Raw genomic sequence first — 12,810 nt, 5'->3', positions numbered from 1 at the left:
AAAAAGACGGCCATTGTTCTTGATATATGCACCTCTGCGATCAAGTGTGAGAAGACTTGCTGTTTTGTCGATGTCCTGAGGAACTCTCGGTATATCGAAAGAAGACTCGGCTGCCATCTGACGACGGTTATGCAGAGTATATACATATATATATATACACACACATGTGCTTTTGAGGATGTCTCTTCAGACGTCCCAAGCCAAGAACACCCACCTCGCCATTTCTGCCACGAATGCAGGGAGCCGAGGACTCTCAACCTGCAAACTACATCTGTGAGTGTGAGAAAGGCAGAGGCCCGAACTACGTGTCACGGACACTCTTTTTATCCCACGAGCCAGTGACTCAGTACCTGTGAGGAGCGAGAGACACAAACCCCACGCAGAGACAGACAGCCAGATGGGCCGTTCTGCATTGTTCTGTCATACCTACCCAGCTGTGGGGGATCATCCCGCCCACCACTTTCGTTCGCCTTCGCTCTCCGGACGATATGTGGCCGAGGAAGAATCCACCGTTTGTGGGTTGACGGCGACTGAACGGCGTCATCTCATTAGTCGCCCCAGAGTGCTATTTGGGTTATAGCCGATGAGGAGTTGGGGTGATTATCCAAACTCATCGTCGGGATCTGGTACAATCCTGTCTCGCCTGTAAACGAGTCCTCACCGGGTGTCACATAACTAATTACCAACTTACTCTTCCAAGCCCTTTGTTGTTACTGTCCAAGCAATATCTCCCTCAGAGCACCACCCCCCTCGAGATGGCCACCAGCCAACTGAACTCCCTCCAAGGCACCACCAATGGCCAACGTCTCGAAGTCCCTGGCGCGCCGACCCTGGCCAAGATCAAGAGCGTCGAGTACTTCCGCGTCAAGCCGCGGTGGCTGTTCGTCAAGATCTGCGACGATCAGGGGTTCCATGGCTGGGGAGAGGCGACGCTCGAAGGCCATACCAAGGCCGTCGAGGGTGCGTTGGACGAGATCATCGACCGCATTGTCGGGTATGAGGCAGAGTAAGTCAGATACCCTTTGTGTTGCTTCTCCTGCCGTTGGGTTCCGCCGTGCTTTCTGTGGGTTACGCGGATTGCTGAAGAGTCGATGTAATGGGGTTGTTGTAGTGACATCGAACACATCTGGCAGACGGTGTGGCGGCTGGGATTCTACCGTGGAGGCCCTGTTTTCATGTCTGCATTGTCGGGTATCGATATTGCCTTGTGGGATTTGAAAGGTGAGAAACCCCCTCTGAAGGGCTTGACAAAGACATGTGCAAAGAGGGCTCTAACCGTGCGCTCCAGGCCGTAGACTGAACGTCCCCATCTACCAACTCCTAGGCGGCAAGGTGCGCAACAAGGTCCAAGTGTACGCGTGGATCGGTGGCGATACGTTCCAGGACATCGAAGGGGCAGCCAAGGCACGCATCGCTCAGGGCCTGAAATGCATCAAGATGAACGCCACGGGCCCGGTCAACTGGCTCGACTCGCCTGCGGTGCTGGACGCCACGATCGAACGCCTCAAGATCGTGAAGAACCTGGGCCTCGACGCCGGGCTGGACTTCCACGGCCGGCTGCACAAGCCCATGGCCAAGCAGCTCGCACGGGCGCTGGAGCCGTACCGGCCGCTCTTCATCGAGGAGCCGCTGCTGGTCGAGCACGCCGAGGGGCTGAAGCAGCTGGCCGAGGGCACGAGCATCCCGATCGCATTCGGCGAGCGGCTGTACTCGCGGTGGGACGTGAAGCGGTTTCTGGTGGACGGCAGCGTCGACGTGCTGCAGCCGGACATCGCTCACGCGGGGGGCATCTCCGAGACGCGCCGCATCGCTGCGCTGGCCGAGACGTACGACGTGGCGATCGCGCCGCACTGTCCGCTGGGCCCCGTCGCCCTGGCCGCCAGCATGCAGGTGGCGCTCTGCACACCCAACTTTGTCATCCAGGAGATGTCGCTGGGCATGCACTACAACGTCGAAGCCGGTGAGGAGGACCTCAACACCTACCTGGTCGACCCGGCCGTGTTCGCCATCCGGGACGGCTACGTCGACGCCCTGAGGGGTCCGGGGTTGGGCATCGAGATCGACGAGGCGGTCGTGCGTCGGATTTCCCAGGACACGGGACACTGGCAGTGCAAGGAATTTTACGGGCCGGATGGGTCGATTCGGGAGTGGTAGGGGGGGGAAAGGGTGGGAGGTGAAGAACGATATATGATTCCGACTTCCGCTTCTCCTGGCCACCCATTGTCTGCATGGCGATGGCGCGCGGCGAAGAGTGCGAGTGGAAAGGGAGAGGGGAACGGAAACGGAAAGCAAAAGCATGTTTTTCTTCCATTTGCACGGTAGAAAGCAACAAGGCGTCTGACAATCATCAACCAAGACACGAGGGAATACAGTCGCGCCCGTCAGAATGGTCCACCCTATGTATGTTTCTTTTCTTCATCTTGTTCCCTGCGGACATTCCCCCCCTTCATTTCCGGGAGGCTGGCTGCTCTGAGCTAAGCATCATCATATGCTGTTTGTATGCAAGCGAGCGAGGGGAGAAGGAATGGATTTCCCACGGCTCCGATCGGATCTTCTTGAACCTACATATTCATCGTGCCCATACCTCGTCCGAACCTCTGTAGAGCATACATACATATACTCAGGACTATGAACAGGGGGAGCGCGCGGCAAGCTAAGTAGCCGCTGACATGTCGTGCTGTTGTCGTGCTGTTGTAGTGTTGTATAGAGTCAGTTGACATGATCCCTTTCCCCCTGTCCCCTCTCTGGCTCATGGGTCATGGGCATATGATATGTAGTTAGAAAGCACAGGCAGACAGGGCCCCCACGCAAAATGTCGAAGGGTCATCACCTCCATGCCTGCATGCATACATACATACATACATACATACTATATATATCCCTCACCCCCCAAATGAGTCTCACAACGTCCACTAGAAAGCCGGGGAGCCTACGGGCTCAAGCGTCGGGATCCAACGCCGCACGACTCCGTCACCACCACTCACCACCACCTTCGTCCGTCGGGAGAATCACGACCGAGAGGGAGAATAGATCGGTCAACAAACCTGGAAGGAAGGAAGGATTGAGGGGGGCGGGGGACGGGGGGGTGGGCACCTACTGTCGATGGACGAGTGACAGGACAGGACAGAAGACCTTTGCAGGCACCTCTGGAGACTCTGTACCTCCCTTCCTAGCTCCCGTGGTAGACCCAGTTATGTAGCTCTCGGGGTGATATATACACGAGATATACTGTATAAGTTGTGCTTTGCTTTGGAGTCCCTAGCGCCCACCCCCGCGGGGTAGCGGGCGATCCATCCTCTCTATCTCTACCTGGGGCACGGGGCGGGTGAGGAGGATCAGGGTCAGGGTTGTTGCATACAGTATTGCACATCATCTCGAGGACAACAACACCGAACCCGGGACTCGGACGGTTCTCAAAACACAGGTTGCTCGCCACGACGAAGGCCGCCGAGCAGAACGAATCGAGGACCACATCACATCCAGCGTCATCGTCATCGTCGTCGTCATGGCTCTCACTTTCCCCGGCATGTTCTCGCTCGAGAACAGGACGGCCGTCGTCACAGGTCAGTCAGTCCGTGCGGATTCTGCGATGGCAGACAGGCTTACTCTACCTCCCCCCACCCCGAACCGAATACTGTAATGAATGTATCATATCGATATCATACTGACCAAAGCACCGCAGGAGCCACGAGAGGCATTGGCGCAGCGATAGCGATTGCGCTGGCGGAAGCAGGGGCAGATATCGTTCTGGTTCAGGTACGCAGTGGAAATGAATGAATGTTTCTCTCTTTCCCCCGACTCCCCTTCTTGAGCCCGGTGAGAGTGTCGACTGAACCCCCCCCCTCCCCCCCCTCCCTTTCTCTCTGACACCACAAGTATCAAAATAGAGAGACGCCTCCAACACGACCACGAAACAAGCCATCGAGGCCCTCTCGCGCAAAGCGACCATCTACACGGCCGACCTGTCCTCGCAAGCCGACGTGTCGGGACTGGCCCACCGGGTGCTCGACCCCGGCGCCGGCCACGACGTGTCCATCCTGGTGACCTGCGCAGGCATCCAGCGGCGGCACCCGGCGCACCAGTTCCCGCTGGCCGACTGGGACGAGGTGCTTCAGGTCAACCTGCGCGCCGTGTTCACGCTGTGTCGCGACTTCGGGGCGTACATGCTCAGTCGCCAGCCGACACCGCAGCAGGGCCAGCGCGGCTCCATCATCAACATCGCCAGCCTGGTCAGCTTCTCGGGTGGACTGACCGTGCCAGCCTACGCCAGCGCCAAGGGCGGCGTCGCGCAGCTGACCAAGGCCCTGAGCAACGAATGGGCGGGCCGTGGTGTCAATGTGAATGCCATCGCGCCGGGCTACGTCGCCACCGACATGAACGAGGCGCTCATCAACGACGAGACCCGCGCCCGCCAGATCCTCGAGCGGATTCCCATGGGCCGCTGGGGAAGTCCGGACGACTTCAAGGGTCCCGTGGTATGGTTGGCCAGCCCGGCGAGTGCGTATGTGTCGGGTCACGTATTGGTGGTTGACGGCGGGTGGATGGGGAGGTAAAGGGGAGGTGGTGGTGGTGGTCACGACAGAGGGAGGAGAAATAAGGCACTTCTTAGCTGTGCCCTCGGGATGTGAGGAGCTGCTCTGCCAGCGGAATGTGGGGGTCTGCTTGTCACGAGGATGGAAGGAGTGGATGTAGCGTGTGAGCGATGTTGAGCATTCTCGGAACGACACACACAGACAGACGTGGACATCTACATACCTTCGTCCCCGTAACAACGAGAACCTGTCATGGCCCCCGGAGTTCCTTGACCCTCTTTGCCCGCAACATGCTACATTCTTGAACAAGAGCACAAAGAATCAATGCTCCGCCTCGTCCGAAGTGTTTCCGCCTCAAGATGGACCGGGCTTCATGCGAGAGTTGACGGCTACCAACAAGGTATGCAGCACCTCCAGAATCGGGATGGGGACCCCTAACTCCCTCCCCTTCCGCACCGGCGTCCCCAAGATCACGTCCACCTCCATGGGTCTTCCCATCTTGGCGTCCGTCTGCATGCTGCTGCCGATGGGCTGCATCTCCAGGATCTTGACGATGAGCTCGTCGATCAACTCGTATCTGAGCGGCACGTCGCACTTTCTCGCCACGTCAATGACTTCGCGCATCAGATTCCGCGTCATGGGCATGGCGTCGGGCGACGACTTCAGCCACGAGTGGGTGTCGAGCATGGTGAGCGTCGTCAGCGAATTCCACGCCACGTTCCAGACAACTTTCTCCCAACGCTGGATCTGGACGTTGTCCTCGACGGAGAACGGGGTTTGGCCTTCGCGCAGCAACGACGCGAACTCGTCCAGGCGGGCTCGTTCAACGGCTTGATCAAGTGCCTCGTTTCGAAAGATTCCGATCTGCGTGTTTTCTGATTTCCAGTGGCTCACGACGCCGGGGGTATCTTGGCGGGCACCCACCCACGTCTTGCCAATGCCATCAGTCAAACAAGGCAGAACAGCCGGAGAGGGTGTGTGTTATCCATACCACGCAGCTCAGAATTGGGCACTTGGGGAACGCTTCCCGGAACGGGTCTTCGTTTCCAACACCGTTCTGAATGATCACGATGCAAGTCTTGCTTTCGTCGACGGCGGGAGCGAGATTCTTGGTGCTTGAGGCTTGGTCAATGGCCTTGTGTGTACACACAATGTAATCGTAGGTTTCCCCGGCTTCGACCGGTGTTCTGACAACTGTAGCCACGGAGCTTGTCAGCTGCTGGAGACAAGAAAAGCGAAAATCTCGCTCACCTTTGGCCGGATGCACGACGTGATCGCCATGGTTCAAGCTTTTGATGTGCAGTCCCTGCAATATCAACGAGTGTCAGCCTTCACCTCTATGGTTTGGTGTCGACGCGACAGACATCATTCTTAACAGCCTCGTAGTTGGAACGTGCCACAACGGTTAAACGAACACGTTTCGTGCGTTCCAAGATGAAGGCGTAGAACGACCCGATCCTGCCCGGTCAGCAACAGACTTCCCCGAACGTCGAGGTTCAAGACCTACGCTCCAAGCCCATAAAGCATGACATTGATGTCTCGGGCCATGTCGAAGTCGTTGAAGCTGTTCTTCTCGACGTGGATGTTCAGCTCTCGTATTCAGTCAGAGCTGTGCAAAGCTCGAGAGGAGGGTCTTCTACCCTGTATATTCGGTGTTTCTCTGGTGGTGTCGATAATTGACTAAATTCGTCCTGGTCTCAAGAGTGCCGAGACTGACGCCCTTCAAAGACAACACGAATCAGCTCATCACTTTTTGTTGCTGAAGACTGTGTTTTCTGGTAGACGTGGGGGTCATGCAGGGGTATATATATATACACACACATGCTTCCGGCGTCAGACAAATCATTGACAAGTTTTCTTTGAGGCAGAGAAGCGTGTTGAACCGCCAGTAAGCGGCCGCCATATCCGCCCATCATCTTAGAGGAGGCGAACAGGTGCTCACCTCACCCTGTCCCAGAAACAATGGTTTTTGGTGGATGGAGACCACCATCAGTCGAACAATGAACAGTCTTCCTTTCTAACCCGAGAGAGGTCGCGATGGACATGCAGATAATCCCACGCCTCCCACAGCAAGCTCGGCTTCGGGGTAAGCCTCACCAGCCACAGGTGGGGGATGATGGCCACCGAGAATCTTCGTGTCATCTTACCGTTGCGTGGTGGAGTGCCCAACTAGTACCGAGCCCTCGGTTCAATGCTTCAAGCCCGTGTGACTGATATCCGACCTGCCCAAGATGGGCGGATTGGAATAATACTGCTTGAAAATAAATTTCCATGTGAAATGAAGAAGCTAAAGAGTTCGGAAGTGGCTCAGCACAACGACAGGCACTCGTGCTGGGTCGTTCTGTACGGCAAAGTCTACGACATCACAGGTGCGTACCTCAGCGGCTGCCTCAGACCACGAAACCAACACAATTGCGGCAGACTTTCTCGACGGACACCCGGGCGGGTCACAGGTCCTTCTGAGAAGCGCAGGTCAGGATGCCACGGCTGAGTACGAGAGCGTGCACAGTCCGGACCTGGTGGAAGAGACCCTTCCCTCGACTTCATTTCGCGGCTTTGTCGACTCGGACACCATCCCCAAGACACAGTCGGCATCAAACCGCAGACCACAACAGCAGAAGCCACAGGCGCGATTCCCACCCTTGAGGACCATGATCAGCGTGAATGACTTCGAGGCGGTCGCAAAGCAATACCTCAGTCCGGCCGGATGGGCCTACTATTCATCCGGGGCAGACGACGAACGCAGCCGGTATGAAGCAGCTCGTGCATTTCGCAAACTGACACTGCGTCCCCGGGTCCTTCGCAACGTGGATCAGGTTGATACGAGAACCACCATTCTCGGCAAGAACACCAGCCTGCCGATCTACGTTTCGCCCTCGGGACTGGGGAGGTACGCCCATCCCGATGCAGAGTGCGCCTTTGCCTCGGGGGCAGGAAAAGAAGGACTCATCCAAGTGATCCCCACGAGCCCCAGCATGCCCATCGAGAAGATCATCAACGCCCGAATCAGCAAGGATCAGCCGGTGTTCTTTCAGCTGTACTTCAATCGAGACTACCAGAAGGCCGAAGCCCTGATCCGCCGAGTTGAGAATCTGGGAGTGAGCGCGATATGGTTGACGGTGGACTCGCCTGTTCTTGGAAAACGAGAGCGGGACGATCGATTGAAAGCTCAAGTCAGTATCGGACGCCGGAACGTCACTGGTACAGCTAACATGGGTGCAGATCAGTGATGAAGACGAATATGTCATGCTCGAGGAACAGAAACCCGGCGTGGCTAAACTGGCTGCCGGCGGCCTGCTCAATCCGAGGTTGACCTGGGATGATATTGCATGGATCCGCCAGGTTACCAGATTGCCTGTTGTTCTCAAAGGGATCCAGAGCGTGGAGGACGCCGTCCTTGCGTATGAAAATGGCGTGGAAGGCATTGTGTTGTCTAATCACGGAGGCCGATCCCAGGACACGTGAGTAATTTCACCGTTATTCAGGCTTCGGGGACCTAATTGTCGCATTTAGGGCTCAAGCACCAATGGTCACCCTGCTAGAGATCCGACGATATGCGCCACATCTACTCAATGGCCGCATGGAGGTGTTCTTGGATGGCGAGATTCGTCGCGGCACGGACATTCTGAAGGCGCTTGCTTTGGGGGTGCGTGCGGTCGGGCTGGGGCGGCCGTTCCTGTTCAGCCTGACCGGTGGTTATGGGGAAGCTGGCTTCAGGAGAATGGTCCAGATCCTGCGAGAGGAGCTCGAGGGCAACATGGCACTCGCCGGGGCCACTCGGATCAGTGAGCTTGTTCCCGAGATGGTTAACACCCAGAGGCTGTCCAAGGAAGTTATTGGCACCATTAAGCTGTGAGCCATTGATGGCGCAGTGGCGGTGAGCATCCCTGTATCCTCGAAGCGACGCCTCCTTTTCAGCCACTAACCAAGACAGATGAGGGAGGGGGTTGAGCCAGATGGCCACAACCGCAGCGGAGATGAGGAGTATGAGGTACAGGGCGTGGAGACAATGTGGCTTCGGCATCGACGGCGGAGACGGATGACGGTGAGGCCACAAGCATAGAATGAGTTGTTCAGTAGCACATGTGCTCTCGATGGCAAAGGGTCTGTTACTCCCCGGATCTTTAGGTGGATACATGTAGAAGACCAAGGGAGCGGACTCGCCAAGGCGGATGGGGCAACCACGCGCTGGGCATGTTCAGGTGTAAGGTGTAAGTAAAACTTTAGGCGACCGCGAGCCCCGAGTCTATGTACCTAGAAGAGGCCTAGGGTTTAGTGGCGGGGCGGCGACCATAGGCACTGGGCAATAATGGGCATTGGGGAAAGCGAGGATGGAGTCACTAGGCCTTGGGGAACTAACTCTTTGTTCTCTGTCACACCTGCGTCGCGAGCACATTTTCTGGTCTAGGCAAAAGCTGGGACTTGTGTGGGATTGCTCTCTGTGTCTCTTCTCTCGTCTCGTTTCTTAACTTCCCCGCCCTCTTGGATTCATTATTATTATTATTATTCCTTCACCAATTCGAACTTCTAAAATTGGTGGGTTTTCCAGACCGTCTCAGACACGAGGTTGCGTTCCCGACCCATCCATCATCCCCCATCCACACATCCACCACCATCCACCATCCACCCATCCATCATCCATCATCGTCATCATCAACTATCCATCCATCCTCCTCATCCTCTCTCCCCTCTCCACCTTCCCCGGCAGCTGTTTATCACCTTCCTCTCCTCTCTCTCTCTCCCTCTCCCTGCACAGGTCTGTATGCCACCACCAATTGCTTCCCTGTTCTGATCCGGATCGTCTGAACATCAAACTCCGCCTGACCAGCTCATCCCAAGCCCACAGAATTCCGAGGCATCAACTACACCGAGTCAGGTTTTGTCAACCTCGTCTCATCTCGCACTATTCCCGGTCGGTGTGGTCATCGATGGGTCTTTTATGACACAATCTTCAGGAACACGAAACTACCTGCAGCCACATTTGATCGTCGTGCTGCGACGACTTCCCCCAGACGTTGTGTAATGTGTAATGTCCATGGTCCTGAAACCCGGCATTGAGATATCGACCGATCTTCGCCCAGCTATCCTCCTCCCTATTGGCTCAGGCGCAACCCCAGTTCGTGGTTGCTGATGACGGCCTCGACCATGGACCAGCCTCAACAGTGGCCGGAGCGGTTTCAATGCCCGTCGTGTTCCAAGTCGTTTGTGCGAAAGGCTCATATGTTCCGTCACCAGCAGCAACGTCTGTAGCTATCGCTCCCCCGAAAATGGCCTGCTTTGCGGGTGACTGACCTCGCTTCTGCAGATGTCGCACAGAGACCCTTTACCTGTAATTTCTGTTCCAAGCGCTTTAAGCGAAGGTAACGCCCATCTCCCCACCCTAAAGCCAAGAGGGTCCCTTTTAACCTGGACTCAGTGATGTCCTTCGAGCTCATCAGTTTCGATGCAAGGAACGAGGATCGGCCCCGGTTCCTGAAGGCCAATCGAAAGGCCGAAAGAGATTTTCATGCCTTTCCTGCGTAAAGCTGAGGACGAAGTGTGACCAAGAAACTCCCTGTACTCGGTGCCAGGAACTGGGCAAGGAATGTATCCGAAGTAAGTGGTTCTGAGCCGCCTCGAACTCGACACCTTCCTGACCTGGTGTGTAGCGGCATCCAGTCCTCAAACGACAGGAGAGCCTCCCAGGCCCAGCAGTCGAGACGCCATCCCCATCCATCATCTGCTAAACGCTCCCGTTGGCGACGATCTGGTCCCCCGGTTCCCGATTCGGGACACGCCTCCAGGCGCCGAAGGTGACGAGGACGATGCGCCCATGACTGAAGCAGAGGACTCCTCCGAAGCCTCGCATTGGAGCGAGGACTTTGAACACCCGGATTTGTTCGCCAGTGCAGGCCTGGCCGATTTGGATGGGGTCAATTTTGACTCTTTCTTCGGAGGCTTCGAGAACTTGACCTTTGGTTCGTATCCCCTGACCGCTGAGATATCACAAATCACGAGCGGGACGGGCATCGTATCGGCCTCGGCCATGGCGCTCGAACCTCGCGCCTATGAGATCAGGCAAGTGTTGCTGGATGCGGCCACCAAGTTTGCAGTCGACTACCCGAACAGTCCTCAGCTTGCGACTTTGGACGCAAACATCGAACTCCTCACCCATGTGGAGATCGACCACTGCCTCGATCTATTTTTCAACAATTACTATCGCCACTGCCCAATCGTTCATCGTCCGACCTTCCAACCGGCCATTGCCCCTATACCTCTTGTGTTGGGATGTGTCGCTTTGGGGGCCATGTACTCGGAGCCGGCAAAAGTTGCTTGGATGAAGAGTCTTCTGGATCTCATGGAATCATACGTCTTCTCACTGCCAGAGGTGAGGGATGAGTTCTTTGGAACTTTGGGGGTTTTGGAAGCCCCCGATGAGGATGCCGTGGAATACCACTTTCAATCACTCCAGGGGGCCTACCTTTTTGTCGTCGTCCAATACTTCTCGGGAAATCTAGCAGGCCGTCGAAGAGCGAGAAGGCTGAGGTTTCCATCAGTCTTAAATGTCGGTCCGCCTCGTCCACTCACCTATTCATGACTAACATGACCGCAGCTCGCGAGATATTTCGGTTTGCCAGCAGTGCAGCACCCAAATATCAAAGCAGAAACTGATGACCTCGCTCTTCAGCGCTGGTTGCGGACTGAGGCCCGCATTCGGTGGGTGCCTTTCTTGCCGTGTTGCGCGGATGGCCTCTTTTTCTGACAGTTCCTTTCTAGGACGATGAATGTGCTTCTCGCGCTGGACTCAGCCATGGGAATCTTCAACAATGTCCCTCCTCGCGTCAACTACTGTGAAGTAGATCTCCAACTGCCATGCCATCCTGAGTATTTCCACATGACGGGCTATGCGGACATGTTACAACGAGGCTCACTCCCTCGTCCTCGGATGAAGTTAATCGAAGCTTTCCAGAAATTATTCGTCCACCCCAGCCAGCTCAAGGCGGCGTACCAGGACGAAAAATTGTGTTGTTGGGATATGCTTTACCTTGTTCACGGTATGGACTCTGGCGAACCCTTCTTGTAGAGGAGCGAGGCTTATTCGACATTACTAATGCATGCAACAGTTTTGTATACCCACTGCTGGCAGCATCTCTATGGGAACCCGCTCAATCGGATATCGGCCACTTCACTGGCTTCAGAACCGAGTCTGGTATACGAACCAATGAAGATTGCCTTGACAAACTGGAAGACCCTGTGGGATGACGTCCGTGCGAGGCTGTCTCGTGCAAACGTTGGCGCCATGGGCTTTGAAACTTCTGCCGATAGTTATTGGACACTTGTCAAAATGATCGTGCTAAAATTCGAAGACAAGAAAAGCACCAACAGCGCCTCTAGTAGCATCAATGGGGCTGCTACTAACTCCTCAAGCGGCCTTTGCCGCAGAGGGGCAGGAGGTAACAGTGACGATGGGACGAGCGAGTCGAGCACAAACGGCCGGGGCGCAAGAGGAGCCAGTCCGAGCTTGGACTTTATGCCGCTTGAGGCGGATTGCGACAGTCAAGGCGCACACCTGAGGAAGATCCTGCAGAAGTGGTTGTCGACGTAAAGGGCGCAGCTACTCGTCTGCCGAGTTCTCGGGCAAGTGAGAAGACAGCGCACATGCCGTCTATCAGCTACTGTCTAACGACACTCTCTTGGAACGGCAAGAAAGGACTCATTGGTACAGCCCTTCCAGTGAGTGTCCAGCCAGATCCGCTTACGTGAACGGTCAACGGCTGCAGAAGACGATCCACTTCTAAAAGGCAAAGCTTGGTTTCGGATTGAATCAGGCGTTTCGACTGTCTCTTCCAATCTGCTCTCCGTTCACCTCCATCCACGGGCAGACAACGAAACACTCCCACTGAAATGATGGACTTCAACAAACTTTTATGAACAGTTGTGGGGTCCCACCGGGGAAAATATGTGCAGGCGCTGAAATAGGATGTTTTCGCTCTTCCGGAAACTGCATCTCCCGATGCCAGCTCAGGTACCTCAACGTATCGAGTAGGCGTGAGGGTCTCCTCCATTCAAAATGAAAGAGAAGCATCTGGAAATGGGTCGAGTCTACTCGGTCAGGAACGATAGCCTGAAGGCTTGTTCAGTCCCAGCACGAGGCTGAGGAAGACATCACGGCAGTTCGCCAGGACACCGTTGTCCACCGGAATTGTCCCGCATCCAAGGTACATTGACTGGGCATAGCGTTGTGAGTGGGAAAGTCCCTGGCGAAAAGGCCGGCCCTGGGGAAAATACCCACCCTCCA

At 55.8% G+C, this 12,810-nt stretch overlaps 5 protein-coding genes across 5 annotated transcripts; 4 read left to right on the top strand and 1 right to left on the bottom strand.

The window, feature by feature from the left end:
* Positions 1-755: 755 nt before the first annotated feature.
* AYL99_07751 (hypothetical protein) lies at positions 756-2,154 on the top strand (the record flags this gene model as incomplete). Its single annotated transcript, XM_018839260.1, has 3 exons — positions 756-1,006; positions 1,112-1,221; positions 1,289-2,154. 3 exons carry the CDS (start codon positions 756-758, stop codon positions 2,152-2,154), a joined length of 1,227 nt encoding a protein of 408 aa, XP_018692028.1.
* A 1,351-nt stretch (positions 2,155-3,505) lies between these two features.
* On the top strand, positions 3,506-4,553 carry AYL99_07750 (2-deoxy-D-gluconate 3-dehydrogenase; the record flags this gene model as incomplete). The annotated part of the gene is made up of 3 exons (XM_018839259.1): positions 3,506-3,563; positions 3,683-3,756; positions 3,888-4,553. The coding sequence occupies 3 exons, from the start codon at positions 3,506-3,508 to the stop codon at positions 4,551-4,553; spliced, it is 798 nt and encodes a 265-aa protein (XP_018692027.1).
* Positions 4,554-4,886: 333 nt separating this feature from the next.
* Positions 4,887-6,080, bottom strand: AYL99_07749 (hypothetical protein; the record flags this gene model as incomplete). The annotated part of the gene is made up of 5 exons (XM_018839258.1): positions 4,887-5,462; positions 5,524-5,726; positions 5,784-5,838; positions 5,897-5,990; positions 6,040-6,080. 5 exons carry the CDS (start codon positions 6,078-6,080, stop codon positions 4,887-4,889), a joined length of 969 nt encoding a protein of 322 aa, XP_018692026.1.
* Positions 6,081-6,810: 730 nt separating this feature from the next.
* AYL99_07748 (hypothetical protein) lies at positions 6,811-8,470 on the top strand (the record flags this gene model as incomplete). The annotated part of the gene is made up of 5 exons (XM_018839257.1): positions 6,811-6,901; positions 6,954-7,705; positions 7,755-7,993; positions 8,046-8,384; positions 8,467-8,470. 5 exons carry the CDS (start codon positions 6,811-6,813, stop codon positions 8,468-8,470), a joined length of 1,425 nt encoding a protein of 474 aa, XP_018692025.1.
* Positions 8,471-10,116: 1,646 nt separating this feature from the next.
* On the top strand, positions 10,117-12,117 carry AYL99_07747 (hypothetical protein; the record flags this gene model as incomplete). The annotated part of the gene is made up of 5 exons (XM_018839256.1): positions 10,117-10,127; positions 10,191-11,076; positions 11,125-11,228; positions 11,289-11,566; positions 11,636-12,117. 5 exons carry the CDS (start codon positions 10,117-10,119, stop codon positions 12,115-12,117), a joined length of 1,761 nt encoding a protein of 586 aa, XP_018692024.1.
* Between the last annotated feature and the right edge of the window lie 693 nt (positions 12,118-12,810).

The sequence above is a fragment of the Fonsecaea erecta genome (genome assembly GCF_001651985.1).
Source record: "Fonsecaea erecta strain CBS 125763 chromosome Unknown Scaff6, whole genome shotgun sequence".
NCBI classification, from domain to species: Eukaryota; Fungi; Ascomycota; class Eurotiomycetes; order Chaetothyriales; family Herpotrichiellaceae; genus Fonsecaea; species Fonsecaea erecta.
Note: the sequence above shows the minus strand (reverse complement) of the source record. Positions and strands in the feature narration are given on the sequence as shown.